This window comes from Gigantopelta aegis, chromosome 8 (genome assembly GCF_016097555.1).
Source record: "Gigantopelta aegis isolate Gae_Host chromosome 8, Gae_host_genome, whole genome shotgun sequence".
Taxonomy (NCBI): domain Eukaryota; kingdom Metazoa; phylum Mollusca; class Gastropoda; order Neomphalida; family Peltospiridae; genus Gigantopelta; species Gigantopelta aegis.
In genome coordinates this window covers 40,825,846-40,846,375 of record NC_054706.1, presented here as the reverse complement: position 1 = coordinate 40,846,375, position 20,530 = coordinate 40,825,846, and the positions used below count along the sequence as shown (strand labels likewise).

The 20,530-nt window shown below is 34.3% G+C and overlaps 1 protein-coding gene across 1 annotated transcript in view; it reads left to right on the top strand.

The window, feature by feature from the left end:
* The first annotated feature begins 6,147 nt into the window (after positions 1-6,147).
* Positions 6,148-20,530, top strand: part of LOC121378708 (glutamine-rich protein 2-like) — a 101,460-nt gene continuing 87,077 nt past the window's right edge. Inside the window, exon 1 of the mRNA XM_041506992.1 lies at positions 6,148-7,056. Coding sequence (XP_041362926.1) covers positions 6,577-7,056 — 480 coding nt within the window. The 5' untranslated portion in view covers positions 6,148-6,576. The remainder of the gene's footprint in view (positions 7,057-20,530) is intronic.

The following is a 20,530-nucleotide window of genomic DNA, read 5'->3' as shown; positions in this document are numbered from 1 at the left end:
GGGCTGCCTTTGTAGGAGGTATTTGATCGAGTACTCTTTTTGGGAGGGTTGAAAAACACTTTGCGTGTCTCATTAACATGGCCCCTGCACGTGCTGTAACCTCACCGTGGTGCAGGGGTGTAACATTCTCTTTGAGAATGGCCAATACAGCACAAATTGAAGTTTAGAGTAAAATTTGGTGTCCGTAAAATTCTGTAATATTTGTATTTGTATTTTTGGCACAGTTCTTTACACTGTTTTTGTTTAAACCTTGAATTTTTATATTGATGTTGATCATCACTTTATTTATTTGCATTACCATAGTTTGACACCCAATAGCCGATGTATTTTTCGTGCTGGGGTGTCGTTAAACATTCATTCATTCATTCATTCATTCATTCACTAACATGGTGTAGGCTGCTTGTGCGGTCATACAACAATAAAACAAAGCGTTCTAATGTTTTAAACTAGTCCACTCTGGCGCCTGGAGTTGTTGTTAAGGCACAGAACAGTAGTGTGACTTCATTTGCTACTTTCCAGTTGGCCCAACTTGCTTTCTTGCCCCTACCACCGAACAAAGACAGTAAAGGCATAGAACATGGGCAATGAAAGGCATCTGTCTGAACCCGAGGCATAAGATATCTGATGAGCAGCCAAGTGTCGAAACTTTTCAGTACCAAAAAGTTTCCAGCAGAACTGATTTGTTGACAAGGAAGGAAAACAGTTCAGTCTTGTTTTCGTCAAGCCTTAGGAATCTATGTCAAGTTCCAGGAATTTTACTCAATGGCTCCACGTGCCTTTTCCTCTCATGCTCCAAGTGCTTGACTTAAGACTAGTTAGGTTGTAAACATCCCAGATGACACCATTCCTTGTAGCCTGTTGTAGTTGTGATGCAAGATATGTGAGGAAGATCTGACTTACATATTCAGAGAAATTTCTGGCTGTCCCAGGTTTCAACATGTTATTTACAGCTTCACCATCAAGGATGCTTACCTCAACAGGAGTTCTGTTAAAATTGCAGTCTGGTGTAGCAACCAGTACCTGACAAGGAACGTAAAGTCAGGAAAACAAAGCAGACATTTGCTGTTGTACTTTGGATTTATTTCGAACTGGGGGATGTTTGAAGAGTGGCAGAAATTCTCGATTGGTTCTTGGATGGACTTTGTTTCTAAAACAAGCTATTCCTTCACAAATATTCCATACTGATCCTGTCCCAACATCTCAAGTCTGCGCATGGTATAAACAACAGCATGGTCTGCAATGTTCCGGTTGTCTAGTTTCAATAGATCATCACTGCTTGCACAAAATGGATCCCTTCTATAGTATTTGTCAGCGACATATCTCAGAGAAATGATTTCTGTGTTTGGTCTGTTCATGATGTACCGAATTTGCTGCCTTCCGACTCTTATCCATGGGTGATTCAAACTATTAGTCGAGCCATATCTGGTTCACATACCATCCAGCGCCTAAGAGCTTTCGGATTCTTTGTCAGGCTTATAGCTCCACCATCACCTTTCACAGCAGCGTTATTTTGGGTCTGGTCAATGGCAATAGCAGGGAATAGTCTTCTTGACTGTGAATCTCCCTCCTAGAAATTCGGCATATACAAGGAGATGACATTCTTTAAGTGTCACCAAATCTCTCAAATGGACTGAAATCCATATGGTATAATTTACATGATCTAAGGCAAAGAAGAATGGGACAATATTGGTCAGGGTATCAGTGTACAAAAGGAACTTTGTCACCTGGTTTGCTCGGATAAACGTCAACACTTTCACTTCCAGCTGAAGAACCATGAACCAAAACTAAAACTGGGGACTTGCTTCAGCTCTGATACTGCACCACTCTGATTGACATCAGATGCTTGTGTTCTACAAGTCTGCTGCTGCACCATGTATATACTTTTTGCATGAGTATGTGCTACAAGCTGTGATTTGATGAGCTTTACGAGTGTGTGTTACATTTGTAACTTTTAAAAAAAGAATCTGCTGTAATTGCGGAGGCAGCTCCAGCCTGTACAAGGGAATCTGTCCAACCACTGCCATCAAGCAGATTCCCTACCACCTTAAGGGCTGTCATATCAATATGAAGAGCACCAAAGAACACAATAAAACTGTCTTCACCGTGACTTGCTGGCCATGTCCCACGAATTCGTTTACCAGTGGCATAGAGAAGTTGATCCAGGGTAATAATTGGCACCTAATCAGGATTTAAAATGTATGCATGGAAAAATTGTAAGAAAAGTTAGGTTTTTTGTTTAACGACAGCACTAGTGGACATTGATAGGCTACTGGATGTAGAATATTTGGTAATTCTGTTAAATAGTCTTAGAGAGGACATTGATAGGCTACTGGATGTAGAATATTTGGTAATTCTGTTAAATAGTCTTATATTTTTCAATTAGTAGCAAGTGATATTTTATATGCACACTCCCACAGAAAGGATAGCATATACCACGACCTTTAATATACAAGTCGTGGTGCACTGGCTGGAATGAGAAATAGACCAATGGGCTCACCGACAGGGATTCATTCGGAAACATTGTAAGAAGGTGCAAAATTATGACACAGTCATGACTGTCTTTTTGATTGGTGCTGTACTTCATGTACTACTTACAAAAACAAGAAATCATATTTATTGTGAATGAAAGCAATTGAAAAATAATAATTTGTTCTCTATTTGAGTTTGGTGATACTATAAATTCATAATTAAAATTCAGAAATGATTAATTAAGGAACAAAGAATAATATAGTAAATGGGGAGAAACGCCACCTTTTCCCATAGACAATTCTCTCTCATTCAGGATATGCCCTGGTATGTTTAACAAACTACACCTCTATATGTGGAATGAACATACCTATAAATCAGTTTAATATGAACCTTGTAAATACTTGCACTATAATTATATAAGCTATGTATTGGCAAAGAACATATAGACACCATAGTTTCTTAATACATATAATTCCATTTGGCTCATACTCTAGATTTGTCCTTAGAATTTGCCTCTATCAGCACCTCTACTTGATGTGAAAAGGCATATCTATAAATCAATGTAATAGACCTCTTTCACATTCCCACTGCGCATGTGTGCGAAGAGCAACGTCCGTTGCCAGGCCGTATACAACAGCTGAGCTGAGCTGAGTTGAGAATCTCTAGCGATAACGTACATATTTCTTATCAGATGGTAAAATGGCTGCGAAAAAAGGTTTACTAAAGTTTACATCGGAATGGTTTAAGACCAAAAGCAATGTAACATTAACTTTTTTTTTCTTTTTTTTTCCAGATCACAAACATAGCAGTGTCAGGGATGGGAGCCCCAAATCACTGCTGTACATATAATAAATATACAACACATATATCCATACACAAACAAATACGTACACACTTACCCGGATGTCCTCCGATGCATACACATATGTACATACATAGATTCACACATACATACACATATGCAAAAAGGCATCAATGTAAATGGGTACAAGAGTAGTAAATATACATACATGTAATTGGTTTAATCTGGGATATTATAAAGAGAAGAGAGAGGATAAGAAAGAGGAGAAAGAGGTAGAAGACGAGATACGGTTATACGTGAGGTGTATGTTTATTTTTCTTGTTTTCCGCTATCTCCAAACAAGCCATAGACAATGAAAGATTAACTTAGATGAAGTCTCTGGAGCCACTGTGAAGGGTTTTAACAACGCAAAATTAAAAGATTCATACAATAAAATTAACTTAAGTGGAATGTGTTTGCTACTTTTAACAATTAGAATTACAGTTAAATATTCACGCGATTTCCAGTGTTGTTTAATTCTCCACATGTATCAGCATTTAAAATATTATAAAATATCCCTCCCCTTCCCTCTAAAAAACAACAAAACCCCTACCTCACATAGACCTTTATCACAGCTCTATTTTCCCCTTATCATTTCATTAAACAAAAGACAGCTGTACAACTACTAATCAATGTTACATGTCTATCCACAAATTATTATTTATTTATTTATCTTATTTTTATTTATTTAATTATTTTATTTTATTTTCACTATCATATATATTAGATACATACAACTTCACATGAAATAATATCTGATATTTACGAAGTTTTAAAACATATTTATATATATATATATATATATATGTATGTATGTATGTATGTATGTATATATATGTGTGTCTGTCTGTCTGTCTGTCTCTGTCTCTGTCTCTGTCTCTGTCTCTCTCTCTCTCTCTCTCTCTCTCTCTCTCTCTCTCTCTCTCTCTCTTTATTTTATTATATTTCTTCCTTTATTTCTTTTATTTCCTTTTTACTATCACGTTAAAATTACCGTATATCTCTACCGTGTAGCTCAAATTTCATATGTATCATTTAATTTTATTCCAAATACTGAACAAAATTTTAAATAACTGGGTGAAAAGAAATCCCGACAAGAATCCTGAATGTATTTATCTGTATAATGCTTTGTAAATATTTAAATCATGTTAAATACGATAAATATCTGCATACATACACGCGCGCACACATTAATATTATTTCAGCCCATATCCGATATTTATTGTGTACGGATCCGAACCAATTGTTTCTCGGGCATTAACAGCAAAAAAAATTTTTAATTCACAAACGTCTCCAATAAGTCTTTGTTGGATGTCGACAGAATCTTTGGCTCCCTACTGATAAAATAATTAATCATGGAGATATTCACATTCCTATTGCGTGACCTCCCATTGTCTATGCCCCCCAAATTGTACACAGGGCTATTTTTGCGAGATCTCGCACGAGTTCATGGTTAGCGTCCACAAGGTGCTCCGCGATACGGACATGCGCAGTAGAATGTGAAAGAGGTCTATTAATTGTGTAAAGAACAAAAAGTAAGCTAAATTCAAACCCCTTGCATTAAGTTCTGTTGTGACCATGTCCCTATATCTGGAAATAACTATTTTGGTATGTTCTTACTTTATGCCAAGTTTCATGCTTTTATCATCAAAGGCACAATTCTTCTATAATTTTCACCAATCCGCTGCACTAATAGGGCTGGGGGGTAATCTCTGCGTTAATATGGATTGCTTTTTTGAAATTGTATCAAATACATTAGTAAAATCCACAAAGCAGCAAATTTATTAATTAATATTATTTTAATTTTTTGAAGAGAATTTTTTTTAATTTACCAGCATTTAATTTTTTTGAAAACCCAACAAAAATGAAATGCCTTTCAGCTTTAAATTAGCAACTACAAATGATGCAAAAGTCAATGACTTTGCAATAGATGAAATCGTTATTTCTAGGGATCCATTCAGCTGATTGGTTTTTTTCTTCTCATTCCAACAAGTGCACCACAATTAGTCAAAGGCCATGGTATGTGCTTTCCTGTCTGTGGGAAAGTGCATATAAAAGATCCCTTTCTGCATTAGGAAAAATGTAGCGAGTTTTCTGTTGACTACGTGTCAGAATTACCAAATGTTTGACATCCAATATTCGATGATTAATAAATCAATATGCTCTAGTGTATCGTTAAACAAAACAAACCTTTATTTCTAGGGCACCAAAAAAAATAGGTAACTCACGAATACGAGACCTTGGACCATATATTCTATTTCATACTAGTAATAGGCTCATTGAAAGGATTTATTTTATTTATTTATTTTATTTTAACTATGGTCCAATACTCATCTGACTAAAACAGCACATTCCAGAATTAAATTTAATCTGTGTATTTGGTCTAGGTGTTTTGTACAGGCCCGCAAAAATTAAGTGGGGAGGACAAAAATGTAAGGTGTATTTTCAGTCTGTATGAATATTGTTCAAAGACATAGTAAGCGGCCTAGTTTTGCAGGTAAACGTAAATCTACGACTCAACCACAATTCTTATTAGGCCTACTACAACAAATATAGTTTGAAAGTATACATATTTCATTTACTGTTGTTCTTAAAATACTCCATTTTCCGTTATGATGTAATTTTCTGGGTGAAATAGATGTCAAAACACATGACATGTAAATGAATGACCGATAGGCCCTATACTGCTATAGGCGTAACTGCTAAGCTTAGTTGCAGACGTAAACTTACGATGTTTTGTTAAATAGACCCCAGGCCTGTGCCCCTACTAACAACTGTCTCTCCTCCAACCCATATCGTTCTACGAACTTGTTGAAATAAACGAATGTGAAATCGGCGACATTTATCTGTTGAAAACGGATTATGGACCTTTAAGGCCATTTTTAGACTCCGATCACGTGGGTTGTAGGAAGCGTGGTGTTGCCAAGAGCGACAACCACCTTACGCCTTACCGAGACATATAAACACAAACAAGTAGAACTGTTTTTTCTCAGTTTTCGACATAATCACTTAACGTAAATATATTATAGGACTGTCGGTAATTTTTTTATTTGATTATATGTTGGTTTTATTTCAAGAATCACATAACTGTCATGTACAAACGCAACAATAATGACATTTAGCGCATGGATATCTGCCACGAACGGTCTGCTGGTGTTGAGGAAGCATGCTGTTTTTGTTATAAATTGGGGTGTATCATCGTGTCTGTGGTAGAACTAACATTTCTTAATTTCTTAATTTGAACAGACGAACTCATCATATTTAACATGTCAACGCCGGTGTCTTTAAGTAAATTGGTAGATTTGGCATTAGGGACGCCTGAAATAGGCGCTGTCAATTTTAATGTTTTGCATTCACTGTTGCATGCTATGCTGAAACAGTTAAACATTCAGGATGTAAACACGGATATAGCCAGTGTCGATCGTGATTTTCTTGCAACGAGTTCACAAGATAAATATTTAACCACACTTGGTGAACCTGATTCTAAAACAGATTCAAAGATTGATTCTAAAATTGATGAAAGCGATTCTGTATCCAGCCAGCCAAAAAAGGGGAGAGCTCCTTACCATTGCCTTGAGATGAAAGTTGAAAAGCTTGCTCAGCAACTGGATGAATTAAATGCATTACCAAGTAATGACGAACTGTTTGAGAAGGCCAAGTTGGAACGAACCCGATATATGGCTGACATGTGGCAGTACATGCAGCTAAAGAAAAGGATAGATGCAAATGAAGATGGAGTTGGAAAGGCAAGTTTTACTCAAACCCAAATATTTCTGTCTATGTTTCTGTCTATGTTTTAAAATGATTAAAGCACACATTATTTAATACATTTATTAGGTGTTTTGTTATTATAAAGTTGTTTCAGTTTTGAATATGATTGGAATTCGTTGACATCTTTCAAGCCTCATTGCAGTAACTAATTGACTTTGTAGAAAGATATCAACTGAATTTCATTGCCAAATAAAATTGCAGCATGTCAGAAAGTCTGACGAAAAGTCAACTAGCTTGTTTGATTATGAATAAAATGTTTCAACCCCAATCTAAGGGGCTGTCCATAATTTTCAACATTTTCACGAGCGTACAAACCCTACGCGGGGGGAGGGGGTTAAAAGGGGCCAGTGTACACTTTAAAAAAAAAGAAAAATGTCAATCCATTGATGCGCGAATCGGCGGACACATTCAAATTTCGAGCACGCGGCTAGCTCTGCACTCCTCACTTCACAGTAACAGTGTGGCCAATCTACGTCACAAAACAACGTAGTGATGTCATTGTTTCGACTGAAATCAATTGTATTTTTATAATTACAACTGTGTTAATATCTCACCAGACCTGTTTTGTACTGTGAACAGTGAAAGAACAATATAAACAATTTTTTATTTGAAATTTATCTTTATTCTTAAACCATTGTGTGCTCTAGGTACAATCCATGGAAACTAGTAGTGTTGGAAATAGAATTAAAATGATTTTCGTCAATTATTTCTTTCATATTAAACTGACATGTAAATATTTTGTAAATACCTATTTAATGACAGTCTACCTAATTTAGCATTTACTTGTTTGGGCTCTCGTTGATGTACAAGATGGTGTTTACTCTTGAAATTAAAATAAAAATGTAGGTAAACAGGAGATTTGTGAAATTTATTGGAACAGACTATAACACATTTTGATCGATATGTGTTAATTTCATTTACCCTTAAACAAACTTTTAATTAAAAACTGCAAGTTAATGATTATTTTGAATTGCAGCATAAATTATTAATTATGACCAGCATATTTGGTCAATATAAATTCAATATAAGTACATTAGAAATTTACACAATCTTACTCTTTGTATACTTGTGAGAATGTTGAAAATTATGGATGGCCCCCAACTTCCAAGTGCTTATATATTTTTATCTACAGTTGATTATAGTTGTTATTTGCTTGTTTTATAACTTTTTCTGTACTTAATAGTGAACAGAATACAACACAGACTTTTGCCTCAATACAAACCCATAGAAACTATACTTTGTACAGTGGGCTCATTTTGGACTATACTAAGGTGTAATGTATATATGGGTTTCACTACATAATAAAAAGTAATTCTATGAGTGTATGTAATAGTAAATGATTAATAAAGGACAATGGTAACATTATTTCCAGATTTGGTTGACAAGGCAGTTTCATTTTTGACTGGCTCAAATTGATTGATGTAGGTCATTTTGACAGGCACCATTAAAAACATTATTTCCAGGCCTGAAGTCTGGTAGGTGGGGTCAAAAATTTACTTATGTGTCCATTTAGGCCTATGGGTCTTTTGTATCTTTTAAAATTTAAACATGGCGGTTGAAAAATGTGCTGAGTTAATTTGTTTCTCAGCCATCGATCATGCATGTGTTTTTGCTTTTGGCAATGGTTGACATCACCAAGCAAGCACGTAGTCATGCTGACTAGGAGGGCTCACACTCCAGCAAACTTTGTTTTAGCCAGTTTCCAGATATGTACAATACTTTCTTGAAAATTATTCAGAAGTAGTTCATTTCAAGAAAATTTTATTAGCCAAAAGACTAAATTTATAAAATTAGCAGAAGTTGGCTAATTTGACAATGGACAGGGTGAGCCCTGCCTAATATGGCATGTCCCATTTGAAAAGACATGATAAAACTTGACTGTACGATTGACTTTGAAGCTCAATTAAGTGCACGACAAGACAGAGACCATCTATCAGGCTAATAAACACATACATGCAATTTGATTATAATTTATAGTCTGTCATAAAAAATCCAATCTCATATATGACTAATTAGTCGAGAACATTGAGTCCTGCATGTAATAAATATATTTATTATCCCAGCGGTCACTCATAACTGGGAAAATATTTTCCATATTTTCTCAGTGAGAAATATTCTGCATTGGTCTAATGAACAATACTATTGGACAATTTGACGCTTACAAACCAATGACCTTGTCGGTACTAAATATGACATCATCACGATTTGGCAAACACACAAAATGATGTCATGTAGTTTAAAGAGTTTGCATTTACGGCTCTGTTTTTGGTGTTAAATTCATAACAAAATGTAATTTTAATGCAGTTCTTTATCTATCTTGTAGCAGAATAAAGAGAACTTTTGTTTTTTAAAATTATCTATGAACGTGATTAAATTAGAAAGTTATAGCAATTCTCAGAACAGTGCGTAAAGTGCTTTTCATTGTTTCTATACAGGTTGGCCTTCGTGCATGTGCGTCAAAAATAAAGGCTTTTAAAGAAAAAAAAGTAATAAAGGTAATAAATAGAATAACAGACTCGGTACCAGTTATTTTCAAATTTATGTCCCTCGTGAAATAATTTTCATTTGACAATTGAAAATTATTTCACTCGAGATATAAATTTGATAATAATTGGTAACTCGTTTATTATCCTCTATTTATTACATACCTGTGAGAGGTAACAGTTTAATAACATAATCGTAACATCACATTGTGGGATATTGTTTTCATTAACAAAGCTGGGATATAAACGCTAATGTGATTGGCCCATAGCACATTAAAGATCCAGGGTTATGGCACATTATTAATACACAGTGTACCGGTCTCGGTGGTGTTATGGTTAGGTCATTGGTCTACAGGCTGGTAGGTACTGGGTTCGGATCCCAGTTGATACATGGGATTTTTAATTCAGATACCGACTCCAAACCCTGAGGCTCAATGGGTAGGTGTAAACCACTTGCACCGACCAGTAATCCATAACTGGTTCAACAAAGGCCATGGTTTGTCCTATCCTGCCTATGGGAAGTGCAAATAAAAGATTCCTTGCTGCCTGTCGTAAAAGAGTAGCCTATGTGGTGGCAGCGGGTTTCCTCTAAAAAAAAACAGTGTCAGAATGACCATATGTTTGACGTCCAATAGCCGATGATAAGATAAAAAATCAATGTGCTCTAGTGGCGTCGTTAAATAAAACAAACTTTTTTAAAATTTTATTGATAAGCCTGGCTCTTTAAGGGAGAATGGGGTCAAGACAATGTGATATACAGTTTTGTACATTTCTTATTGAAAGCAGTACCAAGTTAAGCCAGATGTCTGCCTGACTGGTTTATGTGCTTCATGTTAAAAAAAAATGACCTCTTCAGAAACCAGTCAAAATAGTTTGCAAACGTTAGCGAGAAATGGCTGGCTGACCTTAGGGTTGATTTTACTCTCAGTAATATGAAGTCATTTTAAAACCGCTGTCAAATTATAACTTGTGAAATCCAAATCTGGGTCATTAACCTCGATTGTGGACTGACACTCCAACACCAGCTGCACTGAATGTTTACTTTTGTTACTTTTTGATGAATTCTAAACAAACACAATTCAACTACATCTGACCCTGTTTATATGTTTTATAGTTGAATATTTTATAAAGTGTGTGGTGCTTCAAAGTTTAGTTTCTATAAAATATTGATATACTTTACCAAAATATACTAAACTAGACACAGTATTTGTATTTCTACTTGTCTGTAATTTCAAAATTAACAGTTCAAATAAAATGTTGTTTCACATGCAAGGCTCAGGATTCATTTTATGGAGTGGGAAGTTATCATTTAAAGCAAATATTAGAAATTGAGAAGCAGTGCCAAAATGTAGTATGGAAAATAGACAACTTAACTAATATATATATATATATATAACTATATATATAACTATATATATATATACTATATATATTTTTTTTTTTTTTTTTTTTTTTTTTTTATTATTTTTTTTTTTTTCAACAGCAATTTGAGACAAAAACCTGGAAATGAGGAATTCTGGTTATGTCTGAAGTACCAGTATTGTGAAAAATAGGATGGAAAGCAAAAGCTGCTTGTGAAACTATTTATCAGAAAGCATTTTGCATTTTGAATGGTATTTGCTTCCTGGCTCATCAAATTTTGAGCATTGGCATGGAAGGGAAGAGGTTTATTGGCCAGAGACGTCAAAGTACTGTGCGCGGCCATGTTTAGAATCACGTGATCGGTCCGCCATTAAGGGAGTGAAACTTACACAATAATAACGTGAAGGCATTACATCTGCATGGTTGCATTTTTAGTATTTATTACCTTCTTAGTACATTTTCTGAAAGCAAAACCAGTATATATATATATTAAGTTGCTGGTGTTGGAGTGTCAGTCCACAATCGAGGTTAATGACCCAGATTTTGATTTCACAAGTATAATTTGACAGCGGTTTTAAAATGACTTCATATTACTGAGAGTAAAATCAGCCCTAAGGTTCTATATTCTAGTTAATTACAAAACAAACCCCTTTGATACTTACTGGTGATGCCCAAGACAAGTACAAACAAAACAGGAGCATATAGGCTGGGGGGGGGGGGGGGGGTCATCAGGTAGCCCAGTCCGCAGAGGCTAAAATACTGTTTTAAAGTTCAATGTATTAGGCTATACAGGTGTCCAGGGAAATTATATTTGCTTGCATAAGTTTAAATTATTCGTTATGCTTTTGTATTCACGTGTAGATACATGCTTTATTATTTACGTTTTTAATTATTAACACACTTCCACCAACTTTGATATGAATCTAGAATCTTTAAATGAGGCTGAATTATCCATTTAATGACTAATCAGAGGTGCCTTTTCAGGGTAATATTGTGGATGATTAATTTAATTTAATTTGTTTTCCTATAAATAATAATAATGATTAAAAAATAAAATTTGACAAAGTGGGTGGGGGTGCGATTTTTGGTGTGGCCTGCATGTATATTATGTCAGTAAATTATTTAATTATCATTTTATTTGCACACATTTAACACCATAATAACTCATATTTAAAGAAATAATAATAATAAATTAAAAATAAGAGAGCAATATTTGGAAGTGTGAACTGCGTCCCACTTCAACCTCATGTGATCACATCTGGAATCCCAGAGCTAATAATAGTAACAGCTAAATGTTGATGTCTAGATCTACAGTCAGTCTTTCTTTTTTAAAATGGTAAACCACGTTTTCTACAAATGTACATAATTGAAATATTTTTTCTATGTTTTAGGATGTATTCAGTAAAGTTTCACTTAATAACCATCAAACTTATTTATTTGTGTGTGTTTAATTTATTCGCTATGCTTTTGTATTGGCATGTATAGGTGCTTTATTATTTATGTTTTTAATCATTCACAGATTTCCACTGACATCGATATGAATATACAATCTTTAAATGAGGTTGAATTATTCGAGAGATTGGTTTTGCTTTTACAAAACTTTCTAAGAAAGTCATAAATACTGAAATTGCGCCCAGATGTAATGCCGTCACATGTTATTGTTGCGTGAATTTCACTCCCTTAATGGCGGCCACACGGTTACGCCATCTATCGACAACATCATAAACTGCTGGGCGACAGTCGGAAAAACCCGTCTATATGAACATTATGTGAATTTTAAGAATGAGCATCAGAAGATGCCATTTATTTACACTGTTACATCACACTGTTGGCAGTTCTACTCTTTTAATCACATCCTTGATATATTAACAGTATGGGCGAGTAGGAGCCTGGGGAAGGGTGTAGGGGGGTTTGGTAAGTGTAAAAATAAAACACAAACATATTTTACACCATCTAATATTCATTGAAATTTAAAAGTGTCTTCTCCTACAGTTTTAATGGGATAGTTCAGAAACTTAGTATACGTATTCTTAAGACCGGCCTCGGTGGCGTGGTGGCAGGCCATCGGTCTACAGGCTGGTAGGTACTGGGTTCGGATCCCAGTCGAGGCATGGGATTTTTAATCCAGATACCGACTCCAAACCCTGAGTGAGTGCTCCGCAAGGCTCAATGGGTAGGTGTAAACCACTTGCACCGACCAGTGATCCATAACTGGTTCCACAAAGGCCATGGTTTGTGCTATCCTGCCTGTGGGAAGCACAAATAAAAGATCCCTTGCTGCCTGTCGTAAAAAGAGTAGCCTATGTGGCGACAGCGGGTTTCCTCTAAAAAAAAGTGTCAGAATGACCATATGTTTGACGTCCAATAGCCGATGATAAGATAAAAAAATCAATGTGCTCTAGCGGCGTCGTTAAATAAAACAAACTTTACTTTACGTATTCTTAAGGTCAGTCTTCACAAACTAATAGAGAGATATTTTTGAATTTTTTTATTAAATTAAAAAAATAAATTGAACATTAGCTGCTCTCTAGAAATTAAAGAATTATGTACTACTGACAAAATTAAAAATTAATTAGTGGAGCTCTGTAAGGCCTCTTGTTTAATTATAGGCCTAAATGAGTAGGTACGTTTTAACTCAGACCCCCTCCCATGTGAGCAACTTAATATTATTTTACTAGGATTATATCTAATCCCACCACCACCTATTTATAGGAAACAAAATCCTATATTCCATTCACCATTTTAAGAGTTTCTAAATGTATAATTCCAGTTATATTCTTGATGTAAAAAGAAATGGAAAACTGTTTGGGAAGTAAAGTAACAGAAATGTTCTGTTTTTATGTGCAAATTGAGAAAAAATTGTCAAGATATAAATAAAATTGTGGCATTGGCTATAATCAAGTTAAAGTTTGTTTGGCACCACTAAAGCACATTGATTAATTAATGATTGGCTATTGGATGTAAAACATTTGGTAATCTGACACAAATGGTGTTCAAAGGAAACCTAGCTGCTACATGTACATGTTAATGATGTTTGCATTAGTAGCAAGGTATCGTTTATATGTGCTTTACCACAGACAAGATAGCACATACCACAACATTTGATATACCTGTCATGGGGCCCTGGTTGGGATAGGAAAAAACCCAGTGGGTCTACCATGGAGGTTCGATCCTATGACAAGCACACCAGCCAAGTGCTCAATCGACTGAGCTAGATATACCCTAGTACAGATAAAGTTAACTTATTTATATATATATATATATATGGCATAATAATTACTTGGCTGGTTGGAATTGTAGAAATTGTGATTGCAAAATTATTAATTATTTAATTATCTAGTTGCAGACTGGTCATTTGTGTGTGACTATATCAGATTTGCCAACTGGTGACTGAGTTGTATGTGTAGCTGATCCATTATATGGAATCAAAAGTCTCATTTACGAGTCTGCGACTAACTGGTTGTACATGTATGTGTGGCCATGCATATGTAGCCACTGGCAACGGTTTAGTTATATGTGTAACTTCAGCTTGAAATAAAGACTAAAATAATATATAAAGTTTATGTTTTTACTAAAAATGAAAATCAAGTCAAATCAACAAATGAAATTGGAATCTTTGCTACTCTCTATGAGAGTATTTAATATGTTTATAAATACTTGCACTTTGTGCTTAATGGTCTTTAACACATTAAGGTGTAATTAATTGGCTTTGTATCGGGTTTCATGTGTCCTTCCATTCTTTTCTGTAGTTTGTAATTAGATGTGTAAGTTGATATGCCTGTTGAAGTTAAAACCAGGTACACACTGGTATTCTTGTATCCTGTTTTACATGATTTTGGATCAAGTGTTAATGAACTGAGTTTGCAGTCATTGCAAAGGGGCATTCTCATTATGTGATTAGTCACACCAACTTGTCACATGCAATCAAATGTATACCATATAACCTAAATTTACCATTTCCCCATTTTATCACATACATGTAGATACCAATGATGAAATGAAAAGAAAGACAAAAGAAATGTATTTTATAAGAAAGTTTTGTCCACTTTTTAATGCTCTTCGTTAGATAAAAGCAACCATTACGTAATTAAGTAATTATCAATCCCCTTCTACTGCAGTAACGTCGTAATATGTATGACGTCATATTTAGCAGTTATTTAGCAGTTCCTTTCTGAAGATAAGATGAAACATGTAAAAGGAGATTATTTCTTAAAATTATTTTTAAACAGATATACACTGTACACTTGTTTTCTTTTATCATTTTGATTTATTTATATATATATATATCTTTGTGTGTTTGTGTGTGTGTGTGTGTGTGTGTGTGTGTGTGTGTGTGTGTGTGTGTGTTTTTCCAACTCCACACCAACCCTGTGAATTTCTTGACTGGGACCAAAATTGTAACCATTAAAGTAAAGGGGACTCACCTCTGATCAATTCGCTGATCTAATTTATTTATTTTTAATGCAAAAGCTATTTGTCATCAGTATATTCACCAAATAAGTTCATTGTTCCAGCCCGATGGCCAGTGGTGGGAAAACCACCATAACCATCATGTAAAAGAAAAAAATCAACCACCACTAACGTATGAAAGAAAGAGAGAAAAAAAGGATCTACAAGTCAATTCTTTCGATTTCCTTTCACATGCAACAGTTCACTAATGAATATATGGTCACCAGTAATCTATGCCCATCCCTGAAATAAATATACTTTCTGATGTCATTTTATTCAAGTCCCAAGTTAAATAAATCGATCCCATGTGAATTTGACACCATTTTCCTTTAACCACTGGCACCCAAAGTTGTTACTTTAACACAGTGCAGGCGTAATTGTGCAAACGGTGATCATAATCATATATTTTTGTGAACTACAAAACATAATTTTTAAAAAGGAAGGTTTTTTTTATAAATGTTTATTTAAACATTACATAATTAAATTTGCAAGACTTGGTAGAAATTATTCTCAAGTGCATTATATGATGAAATAACACAAATTTAACAACAGTGCACTTACATAAAATAAAAATAAAAATTGATCCCCATTTAATTTGTTACTTTATTACTAATTTGTGGCAGAGAGTATTACACTATAAGCCTTTTAAACTCTTGATACAATTTTTGCTAACAAACATGCGGGAGGAGGGGGGGGGGGGGGGTGAAGGGTAGAAGACGTGATTTCTCATTACACATGAAAATAAATATTAAATACCAATTTATAAGTGCTTAACGAAGCATGCAAATAAATGCAGCATGTATTATGTGCTTGTGCTTAGTCAAATAATTCTATACTTGCCTTTCAAATTATTGTTCATCAAAGTCTTGACATTATGCAAATATTAATAAACATTGTTATTGAAATATATCTTAAAATATATCTTTCTGTGAGTGTATATGACACCCATATGTACTACAGAATGCATCTAAAAGCAATTGTATTTTTAAATTTTAAATTTTAAGTTTGACAGCAAATATTTGGAAAGGTTAAAAACAAACCAAAATATGTTTATATTTATTTTGAAAGATTGTTCTGTGGTACATTTGTTTGGAAAAGAAATATGACCCAAATTTTACAATATAGAAGGAAGAATATTTTGATAAAATGTAGTAGGGATCATAAACAAAAATCACATATTAATATCAGATATGGCCACCTCACGAATTGACATAACTGCATTGCATCGCCACATCATGGAACTGACAAGTGTGTTGATTTCTGCCAGTGGAATATTGTTCCATTCCTTGATTAATTCAGGTTGGGTCAATGCCTTACACATTTGTTTAAACTATTCCAGATGTTGTAAGTCATTGGTACGTTGTATCTAATGAAATCATGTTTGAAGATTCCAAATAGCATGGCTGGAGCTCCCAACAACTCTGCCAACCTCTTCTGTCGACATACCAACATCAAGCATGCGAATAGCATGTTCACATAAATTTATTGGTATTCTAAGCATATCAAATTTGTTATAAATTTCAATAAATTACAAAATTTTACGTTTTATTCTCATTGACTACAAAGTTGATAAACTAATAAAAAAAACTTTGTTTCAAAACATGCAGAATATATCGAGCCATGCTTGCACATGCAAATCAACTTTCATGTTGTTGCTTTGCAGTCCTTGCCTTTTGAAAAACAAAGGCGAGTGAAAAATCGCACACCTCAAAATGCTTAGGCGAGTGAAAAATCGCACTCGTCAAAATGCTAAGGCGAGTGAAAATCAAGCATTTATTAATTTAGTAATTAGTACATGTAAATGTAGAGACATATGTTGCAAAAATGAACCAATAAACCAATGTTTTCTTCTAATTTTATATTGTTTGGTTAATTAGTGTAGTCTGACTTCTTTTCCCTTTCAGGAATGGAGTTGTAGTTTATTAAAAAGTTTCAGGAGTAGTACTAAACATATATAGGAATCATCTTGTCTTGAGTTTGATTATTATGTACAATGAACATGATTAGGATAATTGGGATAGGAAAAAAACACTGGTTCCGAGGAGGTGGTTCATGAACTACGACCCAAGCATATCAGGTGTGCACTACTCACTCATATTATTAAAACATTTTTTTAAAATAACTCGTAAAACGTGGGCCTACAATTACTTCAATTGATAGTGTTAGTTGGTACATTGACATTGACATGCATTTTTAATTCAACAATTACGCAACCAATCTCCCTCCCTCAACATTTTGTAACACGTCATTTAACCTACCGCTACAAGTTACAAACAGCTCTGACGGCGTTACGTCATTTATCTAGAATTGCTCCAATGTTGTTAATAACAAAATACACAAACTGAAAAAAACTGTCATTGCAAAGGATTTTATTCCAAACGTTGGATGGCATAATAAAGATACTTAAAAAAAGCCCTATAATTTTAGACACCATCATCAATACGTAATAAGTTGTCAAGTAGACCAGCATGTGCGTGCAGAATTCCAAGAGTAAAAATAATCTGACCCCGATAGCTCTGATTGGTCAATATGCCACAGACTACTGCACATCAAATCATGTTCCGGTCACATGGTCTGTGACTTTCTAACAAACGAAAGAAAAATTAAATAGTCAGAAATGATCATTGATTACTGTTACTATAATGTGTACATATATACATATCTAAATAACATATGCACATTCATTAACCTCTGGCTGAAATACAAATATTTAAATGAAGTTTTATTTGATTTTTTTTAAAGATAAAAAAGAAAAATAATAGACGTAAAAAAAAATACCTAGGCTTATTCCTACATACCTATTATCATTTCTTTTCCTTTTTATTATTCCGTCTAAATTCTTTTTCTTTTTTTTAAAGAAAGTATAAAATTACATGATTGCCATTTTCGGGACCTTACTTACATAAGCTTTGTAGGCTAAGAGTTATGAACTAATCGAGACAATTTTACCGACTTCGCCGATTTCCATAACGAGTTCATTTGTGTAGGCTACAGAAGCCACTATTTAATTTAATCCCTTTTCTCTTTTTGTCATAACTATATGAACAGTATAAATGAGTTATCCTTATCAGACATTGTGCCAGGGTTTCTGGCAGAGGGTAAAACGGGTATGGCACCATACCCAAATATTTTGGCAGATTTTATTTTATTTTGACAAAATCAATTACTCTTTATCATTACTGTATGATTTTCTTTACCTTAAGTCTAAACGTAACCCATTTTCTTTCTGGGGCAGGTTCCCCATACCTCCTGTTGACTGTGGTTGCATTCAGTTCCATAGCGCCATACCCAAACATTTCTTTCTGGTAGAAACACTGCAAAAGTGGGCTGTTTCTAATTAATAATAAATTAAATAGGCAAAGAATTTTGCTCGGATTGGTACGTCTTCGAAGATGTCTATTAAACTTGTCTTTTCCAATTTATATAGCAAAGATGAGTACCAGTCATATATTAAAATCTGGCATGGACGCTACCGTTCTCGTAACATGTTTTTCTGGTATTATTAAACAGATCTTTCTATCAGCTACATACGGTAAATAGTGGCAATCAATATACAAAATTATTTTACGTGCGCTGTTTGTTAAGTGTAATGTGCGTTATTTTTCACACTCACCAAATTGAAATTACGTGTGCTATACGAGCGCGATAGCACCCGCGCACATTAAAAAGCAAGGTCTGGCTTTGTTTCCCTACATGCTTCATGAGTAAAATCGATAAATTATAATTCTGACACTTAAGATGACAGGAGAACATTTGTAATGCATTTTCAATGTTAACTGATTGTTAAAAAAACCCCCAACATATTATGTCTGAAAATGGGAAGTTTCTTTTTTGGTTCAGTATAGTTCAGTGTTTGAGTGCATAGCTGAAGTGTAATAGGTTGTAGGGTTGATTGCCAGTGGTCATCCTGTTTTTCCCAACTAGTAACCCATGTCTGGTGTATTAAACACTATGACATGCTGTCCTGTCCATGGGAAAATGCATTTTAAAGATTCCTTGCTGCTGTGGCAACAATGGGCGTCTTTTCTCAGTGTTTAAACCACATGTAACAATAGTCAAGTATCGACCTAACAGCAGCACAGAAACTGGTGAGGTATATTGTTAAACAAACATTCCATTTCTTTCCATGTGTTACACTTGTTGACTGTAGTCTGGTGTTAAGTAACTTGCTTTAACACAAGCCATGTATGAGTGTGACAAAGAATCCACTGACTCGTACATGGTCCCGGTTGAGGGGACAATAAAGTTGGACAAATGGTGTGTTAGCAACTCCATTCTTGTTGATAGGCTTTCAGTATACTCCCAAGGAGGCTTTCAATGTGTCAACATGATAAAAGAGATTACCAGTCACGTAGACAAATCTATTTATTTTGTTGCCCTAGCTGTTCAGTGTTGCGTGGGATTGATAATTTATTGAGAAATGGAAAGAAAGTAATATTTTCACTGTTGCTATTAAACAGTTAACCACTTTTGTGAACAGAAAAATAATAGTATTCATGTAATCAATTAGACCTGAATATATATATAATGTATCATATAATATCTTACATTTTCATTGCAATCAAAAGTATGTAATATTTTTCAGATCACATACTTGATAACTTTGCAAATTAGATGTAAATTAATTGAGGTCACGACACTAAGTTTATTGACATTTAAGCAAACGTACTAGGGTGACACTCCATAATTGATGTATGCATTCATAGTCATCAAATAAAAACATTTCAATAGTAATTTTCACCCTGAAAGATATCCAGCATTCAGAAAACAAAAAAACGTTATACACTAGTTTATTTTGATGTAAGGACATCCAGAATGATGTCATTTGAGTTTGACATCATTTCCATTCAAAAAGACACCACACCACATATTCTTAAGTCATTTGAATATCTAGTAATGGCGGACTGGGATTAAAGTTGCATGTACAGTTTACAAAAACATGTATTAAGCTTGGGATATTATATGATAAAGAGATTATTACCCTTGTGTGTTTCGGTATTGTCAGTATCATATATTAGGAATAAAAGTAATGTATTATACATTATGTATTATGTATATATAATTATAATGCACACTATTTCTGCTGTTCGACTTTAAAAGTTGGGAAGAACTTTAATTTTTTTTTTTTTTTTTTTAATTACCTAATATATATATC